Source organism: Penicillium alfredii (assembly GCF_028826965.1).
Source record: "Penicillium alfredii strain IBT 34128 chromosome Unknown utg000005l_segment0_segment0, whole genome shotgun sequence".
In the NCBI taxonomy this organism is placed as follows: domain Eukaryota; kingdom Fungi; phylum Ascomycota; class Eurotiomycetes; order Eurotiales; family Aspergillaceae; genus Penicillium; species Penicillium alfredii.
The window spans coordinates 1,446,928-1,467,371 of NW_026622702.1; the positions used below are offsets into that span (position 1 = coordinate 1,446,928).

A 20,444-nucleotide genomic window follows, 5' to 3' on the forward strand; every position below is an offset into this window, starting at 1 on the left:
GACTGCTTCTGCAACCCCCTTTCATGGACTAGATAATACACAGACTGTATACTGGATAATTAATGGTATTCCCCATATTCTGGTGTTTTTGGATAGTTCCTATGTTTTGTTGAGATGTTCTCGTTCCTAATCAGATGGGTATACATGCAGAACTGTCGGAGGGAAGCAGAGATATAAACAAGGTGATAGCCACATCTAGTCTATTTAGTCTCATCAGGGCCCATAGCACATTGTACTAAGTAGCTAATGGAATAAGACAGAAAGTGAGGGGAAAAGAAGGGTCAAAAGAAAATCCCTGAGGGCAAAGGACAAGGAGAATATGCAGAGGGAAACAGACCCGAATCTTAAGGGAACACATTAAAAAGAAATAAAAGAATGGTACAAAGAAAGAGAGAACTAAAATACACATTTGCAAAAATCTGCACAAAAGTAAACAAATAAGTAGTAGGGTAGCCGGCCAGCAGTCTGTGTAAGGTATCACAATCCTCCGACCACAAAAACATCAAATAACAAAACAAAGGATCCATCTAGAGGTGCACAGCCTCAACATCAAATGCCGAAACAACAAAACAAAACAGCTTAAGCATCAACCATCAGCTGCTCGCCCTCGTCCAGGAGATTAGTCAAGCGAGCCAAGTCCGAGATCATCTTGCGGCCGTGGCCTACCAGTAACAACTTCTCGGCGTTGGCAGGGAGACCCAGGTAGGTTGGCGGCTCTCGCTCGGGCAGGTTGTTGACCCACTCGTTGAAATCTCGGAGGCTGGTGCTGGAGGGCAGAGTCAAGAACTCGTCCTTCTCGATGCCCGAGACGAGCTTGTACTCGTCTTCGAAGGCGGTTGGGGTGAGGAAGCTGGTCACCAGGTCCTGAAGCTGCTGGAAGTCGGCGGCGTCATCGATCTTACCGCCGTACATTTCAGCGATGAGGGTGCGCATCATTTCCCAAGGGAGCTTTTGAGGAGCGACGTTGGAGCGGCCTTGGGCGACAGTGTCAACCCAATGGTCAATGATGTAGGCGGAGCATTCGTACTGTATATGGCGATCATAATTAGCATCTTGATTGGGGGCAGGGGCTTATAGATGGTGGGAAAGGGATGTACTCACGTCACTATCATTGAACTCCCAGAAGCCCTTCCATCCTAGACTCGGCGCATAGCGAAGTCGTTCCTGAACCACGGCGTGGAAGAAGCAAAGCAAGACGTAGACACGGGCCTTCTCGACAGGAGCCTTGCTGGCCCGCACGTTCAAGGATGACAGAGAATCCTTCATGTTGGCGCGCACACCAGCGGGCTGCTCGTACATGAGCACGCGCGATGCGCGGATAAGGTTGACCGGGATCTTGGGACTGGACTCCATAGAAAGGAAAAGTCGGAACTCCTTGTGTGGTTTAAGCGATTCCAGTCTCTTCTCAAGACTTTGAAGCCACGAAGGCGCCAGGTGAACGTTCTTGACCAGCACCCAGTTGCCTGCCGCAGCGGCGTTGCTGATGGCTTTGTCGGCACTCTCGAGACCTTCGTTGGAACCCATGGCGATGTTGGCGCAGGTAGCATGGGTACGTTCAACCAGCGCGTCAACCTTGTAACTAGCATCGAAGCCTGGACTTGAGCTGAGGGAAATCGGCATGGTCGCAGAAACTTGGTCAACCACGTCCTTCAGGTCACTGCTGCCTTCGAAAAGTTCGCGGCCGAATACGGCTTCAATGAAGCGCTCAGCCGTGGGAACGAATCGGTCCATGCGACAAAACTTGACAAGAAGCAGGGACCGAAGCAGCTGGTCAAGCTGCGAGGCATTTTCATCCCAAACAGTCGGAACGGCGTTTTCTGCAAGTTCTTCGCCAAAGAATCGGTCCCATTGCTCTTGTGAAACGCTGGGGATGTGTTGCTTGAACAGCGACATGTTGGCCAAATTGTTCAGGACGTGGTCGCGGGCGTCCACAGTGGTTGAAAGATCATGGTCCTCGACGGTCTGGTCCAGGACGCTATCGAGAATAGTCCTGTCCATGGGGAATGGAGTCGCCTGGGCGAGAAGAATCGCAAGAGTGATGCGGTCCTTCTGTACAAGACCCAATGAGGTTCGCTGGTATGTGGTGATGAAAAGATCCCGAATGATGATTTGAACACGTGCGGAATGATCTTTCTCCTGGGCGAGGCGCTTGTTCTGATAGAGGACCGAGTTAAAGATGTCGACGAAGTACTGGAGGGAGAACTGGTAGAAGTGATTGACGTGGTGAAGCTGCTCCAGAACCGCAAAGACAGCACTGCAGGCTCGGGCAATGATGCTGTACTTGTGGGTGATATTCTCAACTTCGGACATCACACCCTCGGTCTCGGACATTTTCTTGGAGATTTCGGCAGCTTCTTTCTTCAGTGTCTCGAGGGTCTCGATGACATTGTCGTCGTCGAGAATGTTACCCCGAGATTCGTTGAGGGCTTGCAGCAGGCGCTTCTCGAGTTGTCGGAGATGGACCTTGAACTCACCTTGCATCTTAACAAGGTTGTTGCGGCGTTCATCAATATCGGGTCGCTCGAACTTCAACACATCGTTGAGAGACTGCGTCTGCAAACTGCTCTGGGTGACCGTGAAGTTGACAAAGGTAGTCCGACTGCACACATCAGGTGGGAACGTAGCGGAAGGATCTCTGGTCGAGAGGAAGAGCCGGAAAGATGGCGAGAAATCGATCTCCTGCTTGCCGAGCTGAATCAGAACACGACCTCCGGTCTTCTGGTATTCCTTGTTGAGAACGTGGTTAAGAATAGGGTCCAAGTGCTCAGCATCCTGGATGAGAATGGGGTTTCCGAAACGCAAGGCGCTCTCCAGCTGCTTGACAAAGGAATCATCCAAGAAGCTCGTAACAGTTAGTTTTCGGTCTTTGCTTTCTTTCTGCAGGAACTCCGTGACACGACCGGACGGGTCGACGATAAGAGGGTATCTGTTAAACCGCTTCAAGACAATGGCATTCTCTGTGCAAAGATCGTCCACAGGAAGAGAGTTCTCTTGCCAGGTCAGGCGCTCATCGGCATTAGACAAGTATTCCGTAATGGGGTTGTGCGGCTTGAAGTTGATGCCTGACTGGGCCAGCTGGTGGACCCAGTCGTCAACCATCGCCTTACGGAACTGCTGATCGTAGAGACCAGCATACGCCAGGAACGCAGCGGCGATGAGAACATCACCGACGAGGGTGCTGATTTGGGTTTCAAAGGACTTGCTGCCTTCCTCCCATCGCTCACGCTCGGATGCCAAGCTGTCGAGAAGGCGAACACTTCGGTCGACCTTGAATTGAACCCGGGACATCTCCGTCTTGATAGCCTGGGTTTCGCTGATGAGGGCGGCATATTCGTTCTTGTAGGTAGCAATACTGCCCTCGAGGCCTTGGATGGTGTTCTCGATAGCCTGGGCTTCGGCCTTGGTTTGCAGAGCTTGCTCTTCGAGCTGATCGACTTCCTCCCGCAGAGGACCAACACGATCCAAAATCTCGGAGTAGTTGACCTGAGCTTCAACCCATTGCACCAACGGACCGCACGCCTTGCTAGCACGGCTGACTCGCTCATAGGTGAAGTCTTCCTTGGACAGGAATTCGTTCTGCATCTTGACTCGGTGGCTGCGTGTCATCTGGCGCTCATTGTCGTAGTTCACAATGCTGGCAATGAAATCATCGCGGCGAACAATACCCTGAATGGTTTTCCAGCTGTCGACCTTGTGACCAAGGAGCGTGCACACGGCCTCCAGCGCAAGTCGAACGCTAGCCGGAGGGTTGCCCATAGATCGAACTTCGGTGAGGTGCTGACGCTTGATATTGCTCACACTCTTCTGTGCTTCCATCACCGCAGGCTCCGCTCTGGCCAGGTCATTCAAGACAACCTCTTTTCGGGTTGCCACTTCCTTCTCTTGTTTCTCCAATGCGGCTTGCACCTCTAAAGAGACCTGCTTCCGCTGCTCCGCCTCTTGCTGATCAGCAACCATGCGCTGCAGCTTCTCGTTTGCCTCGGTGTCCTTCTTCTCCAGCTGCGTCTTCTTCTGGGCGAGACTGCCCCGCAGATCACTGACTTTGTCGACTGTATCACGAAGCTTCTCAAGACCAACATTCAAGTGTCGTTGCTGCTCCTCAAGGTCTTCGCGTTTTTCATTGAACAGCTTAACATACTGGGCAACAAAGTCGAGGTAATGGCGAGGAGTGAGATAAGTGGTCCGACCTTGCTGCTTCTGTAGGCGCTGGTTGAAGCGATGCAAGGAGTAGTGAATGTACACCATAGAGTTGATAACAGTGTCTCTGTGCGATGTTGGAAGAACCAGGTCGCGGTATGCCACAGGGATACTGTCGGGCGAGACGAAATTGGGCTTGTCCAAATCGACTGACTGCGTGAGCTCCGAGCCGACCTGGAACAAGGCTTGATCGGACCAATCGCCCATCCAGTTGAGCACGCAACGGTTGAACAGGGCAGGACTGGTGGCTGCCTTCGATGACAGTCCTTCTTCTGGCGGGTTCATGGTAAACACAACATGCAGGTTCTTGACAATCTGCTGAGTAAACCACTTGTAGAGCTCCTCTTGCGAATCAAGCAGCAGACCCTGGCGCTGGGCTCCCTCTTTACAGGCAGTCATCAGAGAAGAGAACTCATCGCCCTCGAACAGACCGGGGACCTCGGCGTTGGCGAGTAGGGTGTTCATGCGTTCCAGGAAACCAGAGTCAAGGACGTTGGATTCGTCCATGATGAAGCAAATCTTCTCGCCCTTGCATCCTGCCCGACGGAGAACGCTCCTCAGATCGTCGTCGAAATCTTCCGAAGAGTACTTCCCGTGGACCTTGATCTGAAAGACCTTCAAACCGTTCATCCAAGCGACAAAACGAGACAAAGTGGTCTTTCCACTTCCGCTGACACCAATGAGAATCAGGTGACCTTGAGGTTGGCGGAATACCCGGTCAATGCGCAGTGCGTGCTCCAAAACGTCATTGAACAGCACCAGAGGAACATCAACTTCTTCTTCACAGAAAGTCTTTAAGCGCGCCTTGACGAACTCGCGAAGACTCTCTTGCTCAACGGGCACGTAGTTCTTGGAGAGCCAGTTCGAAAAGAGAATCGGGCCCTTCAGTGCCTCCTCATCATTGATCGTAGGGAAATGCTCCAAGGCAATGCGCCGGACAGCGTCAGCGGTCCAAGCCCGCTCTTCTTCGGCCACAAGTCGGTCCTGGAAGAGACGCAAGGCTTCATGGGCCCAAATCCGAACCAAACCTTCAATTGAAAGGCTTTCGAGAGGCTTGATAGCCTCATAGACACCACGCACCCACCGGGTCAACTCACGAGGCGAGTAGACATAGTGGGGCTGAATCTTTGGAGTGAACCTGGATTGGGACTCGATGTAGAATTGAACCATAGCCTTGGTCAGGGCTTCCGAGTAGCCACGCAAAAGGGGAAGGATCTTGAGGACTGCGGAGTTGAACGTGCCATAGATCTGGTTGAGAGAGATCTCGCCAGGGTAGTCGACCATGATCAAAGGCGCGTGGCGCAAGAAACGCTCTCCCATTGCCGTACGGCCGGCGTCTGATGGCGGGTTACAAGCGCCAACGAATTGAATGCGATCCAGTGTCACCCAGGTTTTGTCAGAAGTGCGCCAGAAGCCATTCTGTTCTACAAGCTGTCGCAGGAAAGTGATGGCACGCTGTGTGCCATACCGATCGGGCGCGGGAAGGTTAATTTCGTCACAGAAGATTACAAGCCAACGCCCGATCTGGTTCGGAGACATGACCACACCGTTGAGTGTCTTCTTGTACTCGCAGTACTGCTCAAAGGTCTTGATCAAAAGGTCGGGGGTAGTAGCGCTGGAGAAGTTGAGACCAACAACTTCCATGTTGGGCAGTTTCCTGAGAGCCGCGAAAAGGGTCATGGTTTTACCAGATCCAGGCGGACCGCAAAGCAAGAGAGGCTTGTGCTCTGCGAGCCAAGAGTACAGCACATCCTCATGTCGAACGGTATCCACTGTTGGGATAATAACGTCGGTTTGGGTGATGGAGTGCGTGTTAATGTCGATGGAAGGTACTTGCGACTGCCAGGTCGTCCACTCGGACTTCGGTAGAGTGACGTCAAAATCAATGAGGGACGAGTCTGCCTCCAATGGGAGATCGATGGTTGTCATTCCAGAGACGTATTGTCCAAAGGCTTTGCGGTCTCCAAGCGGACAGTCACCAGTGAAAGACCAGACCATTGCCAGAAGAAGTTTCTTGGAGATGTAGGATCCGATCTGTTCTTGGTCCAGAGGAAAGTCGACATGCTGAACATTGTATTCGAGAACGTTGCGACAGGCCTTGTTCAGCAAGCTGAACAGGGTGTTGAGAGCACGAATGTCCGTGAAATGCATGATATGCTTGTATTTCTGGGCTTCTTCCAGTGCCTGAAGGACAAGGTCATCGGTTCCAAGGAGCTGCTTGAGAATGGTCGAAAGCCCTTCCTGGGTGTCCTGAGTACGGACCGCAGCCGTTCCTGCCGGGGCACTATCGTCATCCAGGTCCTCAAAGGTTTTCGTTCGAAGACTTTCAACGTAGTTGCTGATCATCATGGAAGGAGTGACAGTATCGGCATTGAACCACACCATACCACAACGACTAACAGTGGCGAGCGTGGCATATTTCAAAGTCTCGACTTCAAACATGATGCGAACGTTCGGAGGCAGATTGAGACGCTCTCCGTTGGGAAGAGTCAGTAGTTTGTTGTCATCCAGAACACTGTTCAGGTTTTCAACCCATTCAGGGTCGACATCTCCGTCGAAAACAATCCAGTGTCGTTTACCGTCCTCTCCTCGAAGGTTGTCGACGATCTTTCTGAGAATACCGGTGAAAAGACCATCCGTCCATTCTCGGGTGGTACTGTCAAGGTTACCGTAAAGGGCCTCCTTTGACATGACCTTGGAGTCAATGATGTGCGAGACACCCTCAACACCTTCGATGCGCTGCATCGCCTGAAGAAGGATCTTCCAGGCGGCCGATTTGCCGGATCCAGACTTGCCAACCATCATGACACCATGGTGAATGCTTTGGATCTGGTATAATTGCAGCGCCTTCGTGATCCACATCTCGCTGTCAACAAAGTGCTGTTCACGAGCAATGTCCCGAATTGCCTCTGTAAGCTTCTCGAAGTTGGCAGGCACATAGTCCACGCCAGGGAAGTCTTGCACTTGGATTTCCAGCATCCGTTCAACATCCTCTTGGACGAGCTTAGGAGCAATGGTTTCACGGAGACTCTGGACGATGATCTGGGGCTCAATGACTTCGTCAGGGCCCAGTTCTCCCTCGGCGTTGGCGAGGCGGGTACGCTTGAGACCACCCGAACTAACGAGAACACTCTTCAATGCACGAAGACCGAAGTCGTAGTGCGCCTGCTTGGAAAGCTGTGAGGAACAGTGATCGAAGAATGGCACCGTCTGCTTAGACAAAGGTTTGGCTTGCTTGAAACCCTGGGAGAAGAGCATCACTTCCGCAATAAGCTCCTTGTCGGGCTTGGACATGGCAACACTGCGGAACAGTTTCTTCAAGTTGTCGGGCAAGTTTGATCGTCCAGCGTACCCAGGGTTCATGGTGATGAAGATACCGGTGTTGGGGTTGACGGCAAGCCTTCTTCCAACGAGTTCAATCTGGGACTGCTCATCTTCGCCCTTTCTCAGACCAATCTGGATGTTCTGAATCTGCTGAGAGACGGCAGACAGAATTCTCTCCTCCAGACGGTTAAATTCGTCAAAGCAACCCCAAGCGCCGACCTGGCAAATACCCAGGAAGATACGGCCCATGGCCTGGAAATCGAAGGTGTCATCACAGCAGAAGACGAGGGTAAATCGTCCAAGTTGCAGACCCAGGGCCTTGACTGACTCGGTTTTTCCAGTACCGGCTGGACCATACGGAGAGCCACCAAGTCTCTGGCACAGGGCCTGGGTGAGAGTGAGGAAACAACGGTCCGTGAGTGGCGTGCGGACAAGACGCTCGGGAACACCCAGATACTCGAATCCGTAGTTGAGCTTGGCGTTGGCCATGTGCACGTAGAGACGCTGCAAGAAATCGCCTTCCGGTTGGTAGACGTAGCGCATCTGGAGCAGCCACAGATAATGCGTGGGAGTCGTGGCATTGACTTGGATGAGCTTGGAAATGGTGTCACGTTGATGAACGAACTCCGTGATCATATGCTCACACTTCTTCCTGGTGATGGCGTCCAGTTCGCCAAGAACGGTAGCGGCAAGCAATTCCAGGATCCGGACTTGCGCATCATACAGTGCCGGGAGATTAGAACCGCCATCTTCCAAAGACTTCTGTACTGCATTTGTCCAGACAACCTGGCTGGCAAGGACAACAATTTGGGCAGGGTAGCTGGCGAGGAAGTCATTGAAAGCAGTGCGGTCGACATCAACGGCAGTGTAGAGCGTGTCAAATTGTTCGACAGCCTCGGCAAGGAGTTCCGCCAGAGTTAATTTCATGTTGGTCTCCAGCGCAGAGAGCCAGTCGTTGATTCTGGGGGTCTTGACAAGATTGACTTCTTTCTTCAAACGGACCTCTTCCCCTTCCTTCGAGGTGAACCCAACGATGTTGTTGTCATCATCCATCACAAGACCCGACAATCCAGCAAACATCTTCTTGAAATGCTTAGCAACGCGGAAGATGTCATTGCTGTTACCAATGATCTCCAGCAAGTCTTCGTCTCCAACAAAGTAGAAGCGAGGGAAAGAGACACGCTCACGCTCGAGATATTCACCAAGAGCTTTCTGGATTTTGTTAAGCAGGTCGGCCAATCTCTCGAGAGACTTTTGCACCCCGTTGATGGCAAGCACATCCAGAATATACGGCGACTTGTAAACCTTCTTCATGACAGCGAAGAACTCGGAATTGATGTTCTGGAAACGGCCCGATTCAAGAGGCAAAAGGTGCTTGATGTCAGCGTTTCCGGTGAAGACACCTTCAAGGTAAACCCATTGTCGCTGAACATCGATCCAGACATCGAAGAGAACATGCACTCTGTTCAATTTGTCTTCCCAGGAGGCGGCCTCTTCTTCGAACTCTTTGTAGTACGGTGAGTGCCTCATGGCTTGGAGAGAGTTCAAGTTCTCGCTGCACTTGGCAAAGAGGTCGTCGAAGCCACGGATAAGACGGCACTTGTTCTGGTAGTTTACCAGGTCCAAGGAATAGTTCTGCCATGTCTCACGAACGGATTTCAGGAACTCCTCCAATGCCATTTCACCCTGAGCCTGGGCAATGATGTTGCGGATGACGGTCTCGCTGGCTGCAAGCTGCAAATCCCAGACATCGCCCAGTGTAAGAGACACAAGAGAGAATCTTTTTCCAGGTCTCAGGGATTTATAGATCTTTTGCCAGTGTCGTTCCTTGACAGCCTCAGACTTCATGTCAGAGAGAAGGGAATTGACCTTCAGCAGCTGCCGAAGAACGTTTTGGATGTGCTCAAATGCAGCGTATTGTCGCATTCGGCTCGGCATCTCCTTGGTCATCTTGATCAGACCGTCAAGAGCTTGACGAAGCTTCCTTGGCTGCACGCTAGTCCACAGCCCATCTCGAAGATCATTGAGACTCTTCCAGATAGTGGACAGCGCGGCCCAGACAGACATAAAGTCCTGGACCTCCTCAAGAATGGCGGGAAGCGAGGACTCGGCGCTAGCAGGAAGGTCGAGAGCCTCCTTCGCCTTGGACACCATTTCAAACTCAGACTGGAGCGACTCAAGGCGCGACTGGAAGGAGCTCAGTGTTCGGGATGCTTCATCGGGAGGAATGGTTCCGGAGACTGGCTTCTCCTCGTTCCATTGAGCAATGACTTCAGCAACCTTGTCGCTGATGACACGGTCTTCAGCCGTGATCTTCGCGCGCAAGCCTTCGGTCTGGTCTTGAACAATCTTGCTCTTGCGGGCGAGCAACTCGTTCAGTGCCGCCCATTCTCCATCGACATTTTCAACGTGAAGCCAGTCGCTAGGGAATTGGTAGCGTTGGCGGGAGAGGGTAGTTTGACCTTGGCGGAAGAGGTCAACTTCTGGCTCCCAAACACGGGTTTTGCGCTTGCATTGCTGGACAATCGTAATGAAAGACACTGCGTGTGCTGTTGAGGAGGCCTCCAGAGTCTGCCCCTCCAAATCGCGGCGTGCAGAGGCGATTTCAGAGTGGACTTCTCTCATACGACCACCAAGCTTCGCGCCGAATTTCAAGAGAATTTCATGCTGCCACTGGTCATATTTGGCATTCACCTTGGTCTGGACTTGTTCATAGTCGATTCTAATGTTGCCGAACGATCGACTAACTTCGGATGTATCAAATGTAGCCCGACTCTTGCGAATCTCCTGGAGCAGCTGGAGCCATTGGGACAAGTCGTCACCCAAAATATCGTACACCTGCTCGGACTGCAGATCCCAAAGCGACTGGAACTGCAACCACTTGTCGACGTACTCCGAGACTTCCTTAATTCTGGTTTCAACAACACCATAAACTTGGTTGAGCTCTTGGGTGCAATGTTGCGGAAGATCGGCGAAACAGGCCTCGGACTGGCGAACTTTCTGCACCTCGATGGAGATTTGATAGCGGGTCGATTTGATCTTCTCCAGATTACAGATCACTCCCAGCCAGGTGTCGAAGTGCGAGAACCAGCTTGCACGAGCGAATTGCAGAGGCGGATCGAGGTGGAGAACCTGGTTCTGCATGGAAATCTCATGGAAAAGCTCCGGGAATGCAATGTTGGAGGTTATACCGTCTGAGTCACCGCTGCCAAGTTGAATCTGAGTGACTCCCGGCGGGTTGTTCCGGGCTTCCTGGAAGGTGCTGATCCAGCCGCGAATGGCACGATCAAGTCGCTCGCGAAGAATGTTCTCAATCCTATTGTTGAGCTGAGAAACCCAATAACCAAGGTTGACATAGTTTTCAAGATTGAGCTTATCCACGGCAACCTGGATGGTGTCTAAGCGTTGCCTGAAGGATGCGGCATCGTACGGACACGTTCTAAGCTCAAGTATGGATTTCTCAATACTTTCGTTGATTGAAGCCAGGGTAGCGGTCTTGGACTGGAGAACAGATGCCGAGTTGGCAAAGTCACGGACGAACTGAACATGCTTGCTTTCGGTACGACTAGGCATCGCGGAATCAATGGCCCCATTTGCCAGAGCAGATTGCTTGACATGGAGCTCATAAGAATGGACAAATGACTCCCACCGGAGAGGAACACCCTTCGCGACCATGTCCTGAGCCTCATTCAGGTACCCATTCAGCAACATATTAACACCAACCATCATGCTGATACTGCGGTTTGTCTGCTGAAGAGTTCGGACGCTTTCCATCAAACTGATGGCATAGGGATACACGCGTTTGGCCTCCTTCGAGATATTGCTGACAGCGTGAGGGACTTGGAAGTTCAACCAAATGAGGTTGCGGACCTCCTTGAACAGGGCAATGATCTGAGCGTCGAAGTTGACAGCCAGCTCTAGTTTGTTTCCTGCGGCACGATTGCGCAAAACATGGAAGAGTCGTCCCGAGATTGTAATATGCCGTTGCTGAACATCGTAGAGCCACGACTCGAAGATAGGCCGCGTGTCGAGCTTCTTGCGGAACAGGTTGCCCTCGGATTGCAGTTTCTGGCCTTCAGTGTGCAAATGCCAGTCTTCTCCAAGCACATTCTCAACTTTGCGCATGTAGCCATCGAGTTGCCGCTCAATTTGCCGAGCCCAGATAATAGCACCGGAGACAGGCGGAAGATCTCGTAACTGGGCCATTGCATGTGCCTCTGAGTGGCCGTACTGCTGCTTGAAACGTTCGTGCAGAGCAGAAATGTCACGTTTCACATTGTCGATAAGCTGTGTCTGGTATTCACCAATGGCTCCTCGAATCTTTGGGCGGACAAGAAGAGCGTTGAATTTGGAGAACACCCGGAACATCTCGTTGGCATTCTTAGCTGTAGCAAGGCGATCCCGCAAGCGTGCAATGATGGAATTCTCCACGCGCGAGGTGCGTTCACTGTAAGTGATCTCTGCTTGTTCCCAGGTTCGAGATCCCTCTGGCGAAACATCAAGCACATCCACGCTCTTGAGAGCTGCATAGGCGTGTGCGACCTCTTCCACGGCATCGACATCGCCAATTTCTTCCACGATGACGGCTCCATCAGAGTCAACCCCAGGCCCTGCCTCGGCAGACGAACTCTTCGGACCAAGAACATTGATGATGGTTTTCTGGAGCTGCTCATGGTTAACCCGAAAGGTGTCGATGTACTTCAACCGTTCACGAGTCATGTCGTGTCGCGCATTGATCTTGATTGGAATGAACTTTTCGTTCCGACGCCGCGTAGAATCACGCGCAACGTTGGTGAATTCTTTTAAGTTCTCGTCCCAAGTTCGCCAGATGGCTTGGGCGATCTTCATCAACGACCGGAACTCGCGGTAATCCAGGTGGAGAACGGTACGGCCATTGATGAGGTCGTGGATCTTCTTGTCCAAGTCTCCCGAAATGGCTTCGACAAGCGAAAGTGCCCGCTTGATAGGGTAGGGGCAAATCTTCAGCTTCTTGTTAAGGTGACCGAAGATCAGATTCAACGACTCTTGGACCTTCTGCAGAGAAGTGGCCGACAGCAGCTCATCAAGTGGAAAGTCTCGCATCAGCTGGTTGTACTTTTGGACCAACTCGGTGGCATCTTTCAGCCCGGTGTCCGCGACAAAGCTGAGAGTCGGCTGGTACCGCTTGGCGTGGCGGAGGATGTCCATGGTCAATTTCACACCATCGCTCTGCAGCTGGGCATCAATTCCCTCCAGAGCGGACTCCATTGACAACCAGAAATTGACCTCCGGGGATGCCGATTCACTGTCAGGATCACGGGACATCTTGGTGATGGTCTGAATGGACCTGATCCACCCGTTCACAGTGTTTTGGATGCTGTTCGTGAAAGCGCTGCTCTCCAGAACCTGTGACGGGATCAGCTCCACCGAAGCGCGGATGCCCCGTGTTTCGGAATCTTTCAACGCAGCCTGAACCACATCATGGAGCGGGAGATTCAGAGCCGGGATTTCCACGTTTTGCTGGAGGTGCATGAGACCCAGCTCCAACTCCGCAAACTTCTTCTTAGTCCCTGGAATACCCGTCTTTGCCTCGGTGTCTGCTCTCGGTTTCGCGCCGGCGACCGTTTCTTGGTTGCGGGTGTACGCTTCGAAGTAGGGACTGAGACCGTGATGTACCAGCAGGTGTAGGATCTGATACGGCGACATTGAAGTACCCTGCTGAGCGGGGGCATTGTTGAGAGAGGCGAGTCCAGGGAGGTTCATTACTTGAATCTGCGATGCCATCGAGAGGGCCGGGTCGATGGGGGCAGGGCGTTTAATGAAGGCGACCGAGGCAACGGTCGTGGAAGCGGAGGAGATCTCGGAGGACAGGTTATAGACATATTGTACTACCGATTCTGAGAAGAAGAGATGATCAGTACACAAACGGGCGATGACCCCAATGCATCAGACCAACGAACCTTGACCCTCAGTCTCACCGTTGGTCTCTTCGGCGGCCACGATGTCCTTCTGCACATACAGAGCCACCTGAGGCTCTGACGCAAACCGCGTGCATCGCTGCACCGTATCATTATACCTAGCATTCGAGAGCAAGCTCCCAGCGCTTTCCAGCTCGGACTTCGGCGCACCCAGTGTCACCTGGAGCACTTCCATCAGGTACTGAATCACCGCGCCGGAGTCAACCAGAGTAGTCGCATCTGGCGTTGACACGCCATTTGGCGTCCCTGGGGAGGCGACCTCCATATTTCCGAATTTATGGTGAAGAATGCAAAGAAATCATCGATGGGTTGGATTCGGGTGGTGCGATCGGCGTGGGAAAGATGCAATGTTGACGGAGATCGCGTCGGGCCACAATCAAGCTATGTAGAAGGCGGGCACAAGGCAGGCAAGAGCTGAAGGGTGGGCGTGGGGGAGTGTAGATTAATTAAAGGAACAGCCTTGGAAAGAGAAAGGAGAAAAACAGTCAAGCCCGGGCCCTTAAATCGATATCGCAGGTTGACAGATAAAACAAAAAGATACGCGGCGCGGGAGTTTCCTACTTCAGGGGATACGCGCTAGTGCCCAATCGGGCTAGAGTATTCATGATTCACGTGATATGTGCCTGACCCTGACATTGCTTCTCCCCGGCTCTTTCCACCCCCATCCATGGCTCTCAAACCGCCGTCCCAATCTCCAGATCCTCTTCCGTCTCCTTGCAGTCACAATGGTATTTTGCGCGGAACTCCAACCGCAGCAGCCCGTCAATGACCCACAACGCCTTCTCACTGGCCTTGACTTTGGCATATCGACTAGACGATGCCACGGCCTGGGCAATGGACTCACCGTGCACCATCACAGCGGCGAGAACGCTAACAGGCTCTCCGTCTGCCGTCGGTATCTCGCCGGACTTGACACAGAAGTTGGTGCATCCGTAGAGATTGGTCAGCCGCGAGTGGAGATATGTCTATAGACCTGATCAGTGTCTGCGTGGCGAACCAGAGAGAAAACACCTTACTGTCGGATGCCGGTTGGCAAACGTATCGTAAATTGACATGTCGTGGAAGTACGGCTTGATGTGTGCGTCGAAGAAAGCCTGGATCACCGTGAAATCAAAGTCCGAGTCCACAAAGATGGCGGCAAGATAGGCCTCAAGCATGTCAGGAAGACACTATAACCAGGGTCCCGTTAGCTTGGTTCGAGCTGTTCACATCATTATTGCCATGGAATTACCTTTGGGGAGTCCTTGGTGGCAAGCCAATAGTCCATTGCCCCGTCGCTTTCGGCCTCGGCGAGTTGTATATCTTCAGCACAGTGGGTGATCTGTGACTGGATGGGGTTGCTGAAATGCTGTAAGTGTGTATGGAATCCTAACTTCACAGCCAGTGCTCCAAGGAACTTGTTGGACACCATTGCCATCTGATTTTCGTCAATGAGTAGTCGATATATCATTATCACTAACCCACTTACCTTGTGTTCAGTGAGCCACTGGGGATCTTTGTCGGGGAACCGGTGAAACAAATCTTCAACGCACACCATTTCCAGCAGCGCATCCCCCAAGAACTCCAGTCGTTGATAGCAGGGTACCTTGGCCCATGCCGCAGGATAAGAAGGGTGAGTGAAAGCAGATCGCAGGAGACGGGGATACCGGAAGCGATAACCCAATTTTTCAAAGATTTTCTGTGCGAGGTCTGCTTCGGCGCCATCGGCCGCTTCGGTCTGGTATTGCGGAAGTGAATAGGCTGAGCGGTAGTCCTTCCACGAGGTTGCAGTATGGTCTTCATGGTCCACAAAAATAGTGACTGCCTTGACAGCCATATCGAAACGGTGCCCACTGCCGGTTGAAAAGATGGATGCTCCGATCAATGCCTCACAGACATCGGCAATAGTCTTTTCGGCAAGGGCGTGCTTGCTCTCACTAATGAAGTATCTTGCAGGATTTCGGCCACGGAGGAGCTGAAGTCCCGGAGGAAACCATGTGTTTCTATAATGCCATGTTAGTTGGGCCATTACTCGAGTTTACCACCACCTTTGAGTTAGGGCTAGAGTAAGAGGGAACATACCGCGAGAAGCCGCGACTGCGAATGTATTCATATACACCCAGCTTAGTCGCAGCATTGAACAAGTTCTTGTTGCAGATGAGACACATCCGACTGACGTGAAAGTCATACTCGTCATCATTAGGCCTTTGGGAGAAAAGGGCGATCGATGTGGCCATCTTCAGGAAGCTGTCGCCTAAGAATTCAAAGCGCTCGTAGTTCTTCCCCATGCCTCGCTGGACGTGAATTTGCAAGGATCTGTGTTCTTCGGAACTGTCGGTGTCTTTGGTGAAGGCCTCCAGTGCATATTCAGGCTTGATATCAAGACCCAAAAGCTCGCAGCCTTCTAAAATGATCAAATACGACTCCAATCTGCTGATGATGGCCGGAAAGGCCAAGCACGATGCGACTGTCGGCAGAGGGATCTAATTCGGGAGTCAGCAATTCGTAAACTAAAAGAAGAAAAGAGTGCCAATATTGGGATATGACTGACAGACGAGAGCGTCAGGGGCTGAGGGCAGATGACACATTTCGCGTGCTTTGAGTGTTCTTCATCAACCGCCTTGTCGAGGAAGTTCCTTCGAAGACAAATCTGCTCTGCCCGCAAGACCGGCTGATCCTTTTCGTACCGTTCCAAGAACTTTTCCCGGGAATTTTTGGAAAGACTCAAGGTATAATTCAAGATGTCCTGCATGTTCTTGCGAGGCGCTACATCAGATGGAGGAGGGTCTGAGGCACGCAGATTGTAGTCGATGGCAACCGGGAAATAGCGGTATTTCCCAGACCAGTCGTCATACATGAACCGACTGAGTAGAGACTGTGGATTCATATCCGCAGACCATTTTTGTTCAGGGTTTTGATGGACACGGTGCAGCGAGTCCCAGTCAATCATGCTGTCTGGACTAGACGATTTGGCGGCCTCGACATCTTCCCGAACTGGGGCAATCCAATAGGGAAACTTCTCGGGCTCCCGCTCATAAGTCTTGTGGAACACATGGTTGAGAACAGAAACCGTGAATGTTGTCAAGCTGTCCAATTCCCGAACTGCTACTGGCAATTCCTTGTCGATGCACATGGTCTCGATGTCAGTCTCGATGTCCCTTTCCAGATAGACTGGGAATGTTGGGAATTCTGGAAGTCTTTCTCGGGTCAGCAGTGCTATCTTCCCATGCTCTCGTGGGAGAGGTTCTGCTGGGGCAAAAGTGATGATTGTCACGTAAAGCAGAGATGGGATAACGCCTTGCCCTCGAGCCCAGATTGATGGCTTGCATCGCATTTTGTATTGATTCGACTTCTTGGATGTAATTGCCAGCTTGGCATTGCGCATTGCAGGCAGCCTTTTGTGGTAAATGGATCTAAAATGCTCGTCCAACAATCCGTTCTTTCGAAGCAAAAGACAAGCGTCAAATGCAGCAGACTGTTTCGCGACGCATTTCCTCGATGCTGGACCTCCGATCACGCCTCGGATAGGCGACTTTTCCGGTAGAATGATCTCGTAGGTGAATTTGTCGCCCGCCGCGATGACGAAGTAGCTGACTTGAGCCGAGACATCGTTTTCGTATCGCTGCAAGTCAGCATTGGTTAGCTTATAATCAACCAATTCAGTACTCCAGTTAACACCTACGAGTGAATGAGCATAGCGGTGGAGGACATCAACCGCATGACGATAGGTCAACTTTGCTCCGCTAGATGGGATCGTGTAGATCCTGGCTCCTTCTCCCTCTCCCTTCCGAAGACTTGCGTCGAGGTCCTCATCGTTGCCGTGGAGCAGCCGATCTTCAGGTAGGGCCTTGCAGAACTTTTGCATGAGGTTCTAGCAATCTTCAGTTAATTGACCCCAGCAATGACGATCTTCAGATGATACATACCTCATCTCGCCAAACATCCTGCAATCGTGCTTGATGGTCCTCGTTGCCAAATTCGACCATGCTCGCGTACTGCAAGTGGCACATTAGCTATCAATGGAATTATTGTCCACGGGGAGAGATGCTGACTACGGAGTCGACATGTCTTGCACGTCCTCGACTCTGCACGTATTGAATGAGCGTGTCGCAAAGATTGAACCTTGCTTAATCAGTAAAGATGGCCAGTAATTAAGTGAATCAGACTGCTCACCTCACTACGAGATTGCAATTAGGGATGTCGAGGCCTTCTTCGGCGACCGATGTTGCAAACTGCTTCCAATTAGCCACCCCTGCAGACTAGTTAACAGTTACAAAATATCTTACCAGGCAATTGATTTCACCCTGGCGAAACTTGACCAGGGAAAGGAATTGGTGACGGAGTGAAATGTTTGATCCCATGGCATCGTGGTTTTTAACCCCGACGAGCACGCCTGGGCGAAGACCGGGAACTCGCAGAGTCTCGCACAACTTCTGCAGAAGCTTTGCCGTATTGCGCCGCTCGGCAAAAACAATGCATTTGGTTTCCTTTGAGCCACCAAAGTGCTTTCTCAAGTTCTCAAGGAGAACTTCCACCCTTGGACTCAACTGACCTGGGGCAAGAGGATCGTTGAAAACATGAGCCTTGATCTCCTCCCCGGCCTCTTTGATCCGAGTGATTTCGTTGGCAGAGGCGTTGGCGGCTTGAAGACGACAATTGGATTCTTTGCACATGGCACCCTCGAGTTTGGGGAGTACATCATCGCTCAACGCGTAAACCCAGACTTGGTCTGCACACCATTTTCCGAGTTCCGAGCTGGCATACAAAGAAAATCGAAAGACAGGCTCAAGGGCTCTGATGTCCCCAAATTTGGCCAAAAGGCTATCATATAGTGCTGTTGGCGAGGGATGGCTGAGTTTCTTGTAGATCCATGTTTCCTCGGTTGGTTTCCTCACAATCTGTCGCAAGGCGTCTAGCTTCGATGTTGTTGCAATCTGACTGTCCAGGTGCCTTTCTAGTTGCCTATTTTGTGTCAGCAAATAACACAAATAACAATAAAAACCCATCGAATCCTGGGATATCTCGAAACTCACGTTGCCGCCTCCACGATATCTCTCTTGGCATCAATTGGGGAGGCTGTCATCCCAAAGATCCTCGGCCGTTTTGACTGTTGTGTCCACAGGTACGATTCTCGAACAATGCTGGAAGATTATTAGTTTCATCCCAGGCTCACGTTGAAACTGAATATCACTGACCATGCATAGGGATGGTCCTTCTTGGTGTGGTGGGCCTCATCGAAGATCAACAGATTGATCTGATCCATCCGCACGAATGCATTCAATAAACACTGGTTCAGGATCTCTGCTGTGCACACAATCACCATGTTCTTGCTGAGGTGCTCGTCCCAGGTCTGCTTATCCCAGAGGTCAGTCCCCATGGCGCCGAAGAAGTGGGCGACATTTTGGTCGATATTGTTGCGCAAGACTGCCGCCTGCTGGAACACGAGGGTGACGCTGTCCACCTGGATATACTGGTTAGTATCTGTAGGCCTCAGATTGAGGTAACATATATATACCAAGAAAAAGGAAACTCGGTGAGCCTTGCCATTTGCTCGGTCCACCAGCTCCGTCTTGATGACATGCTTCAGCAGAAGCACTGCTATCAAGGTTTTCCCCGAGCCTAGTATCCAGTAAGTTCCATCACTTGCACCCATGGCCATTAGATGCTCAATATACCTGTATCAAGTACCGCGATTGTGTTGCGGGCTTTTGCCCTCTCAAACAACTCGATCTGGTACTCACGGGGGTCCAAAGCACCTGCCCCAATGTCCTTCTTAGCAATCAGACGAGCTGTTGAAAGTTCAGAATCAGGGACTGTGGGTAGAGGGGCTCCCGCCGTCTGGCTAGGTTCAGTTGTGGCATGTTTTGTGAGCCTGTGAACCAGTGACAAGTCAGTATTGTACAAGAAGTATGAGATCACGTGCGGACTCACAGGGCTTCAAATTGAGCATTCTGGAGTCGGTGGCGCTGGGTAACCTCCAGATGAGGTGATATCTCTTGATCATCCTCATCTGAATCCTCTGATACACTGGCTGCGGTGACTTCGGCTTCACCTTTTGGGGCCATGATGTTCGGCGGCGATTTGGTCGGGGGCGGCCCATCACCTGCCGCAAGCTGCTTTTGGGCGGGCTCCTGCACGGCTTTCCTCATGATTAAGAAGAAAGCCATAACAAGGCCCCAGAGAATTTGAACGTAATGTAACATAGGGGCGATCTGGGTTTGAGTTGAAAAGAGAGGTGGGTGAAGAAGGATAGAAGGACAGGCACCGGGGTAAACAAAATGTCAGCGTAACGCAGCCATCCAAACGAGTTCTCGTTTAGTCCGTTTGTCTGGGACCTTATAAGCTGCCTATAAAATTCTTCAAATTCACTGGTCATCTCAGATTTTCGAATTGACCCCTTGAATGCAAGCAATGGCGAATATATGGATTCGATGCTCTCGATCTACATAGGTACCTCTATATAGGGGATTTCTCCTCCCGGGTGGGGCTTTCCTATCTTAGCTGCCACCGCTTTCATGAGGGCGCTCAGGCTCATGCTCACTGAGTAATTTTCAGTCCGGGCTCCGGCTCAGTGAGCTCGCTCAGTGGCATCACATGACAGATCACTGATCCCCAATGAGCACTCAGTGAGCGCTCATTGGGTGCTCACTGATTACTCAGAGGCATTTATTGAGCACCCAGTCCGCACTCAGTCTAAACCCAAAGAAGCACCTGGCCCCACCGTGCCGTTTATTTTGTGAGCTACTTATTGATGGCCCTAATCATGCCCTCAATTTCAATCATGCCCTCAATTTCTTGAAGCGCTTCCTCCTACATTTCCCCCGCCCCACAAGAACGCGTTGGAACGGAGTGACGCAATAACGGAAACCATAGGTTTCATCATGCGGTGGCGCAAAAGAAAATTTCGTTTTGGTTACTTCTCCAGAGTTGTCCATGTGTAAAAGTTCAGATATAAATTGGAGCTGTATTCCACTTCCGGACCATCCA

At 51.6% G+C, this 20,444-nt stretch overlaps 2 protein-coding genes across 2 annotated transcripts; both read right to left on the bottom strand.

The window, feature by feature from the left end:
• Nucleotides 1–579: 579 nt before the first annotated feature.
• On the bottom strand, nt 580–13,743 carry NUU61_003968 (uncharacterized protein; the record flags this gene model as incomplete). Its single annotated transcript, XM_056654550.1, has 3 exons — nt 580–1,026; nt 1,102–13,388; nt 13,461–13,743. 3 exons carry the CDS (start codon nt 13,741–13,743, stop codon nt 580–582), a joined length of 13,017 nt encoding a protein of 4,338 aa, XP_056512577.1.
• A 409-nt stretch (nt 13,744–14,152) lies between these two features.
• On the bottom strand, nt 14,153–19,660 carry NUU61_003969 (uncharacterized protein; the record flags this gene model as incomplete). The annotated part of the gene is made up of 16 exons (XM_056654551.1): nt 14,153–14,443; nt 14,495–14,647; nt 14,710–14,895; nt 14,947–15,460; nt 15,540–15,940; nt 16,009–17,079; nt 17,140–17,328; nt 17,384–17,452; nt 17,510–17,579; nt 17,631–17,689; nt 17,744–18,419; nt 18,491–18,598; nt 18,653–18,918; nt 18,973–19,076; nt 19,133–19,329; nt 19,389–19,660. 16 exons carry the CDS (start codon nt 19,658–19,660, stop codon nt 14,153–14,155), a joined length of 4,626 nt encoding a protein of 1,541 aa, XP_056512578.1.
• Between the last annotated feature and the right edge of the window lie 784 nt (nt 19,661–20,444).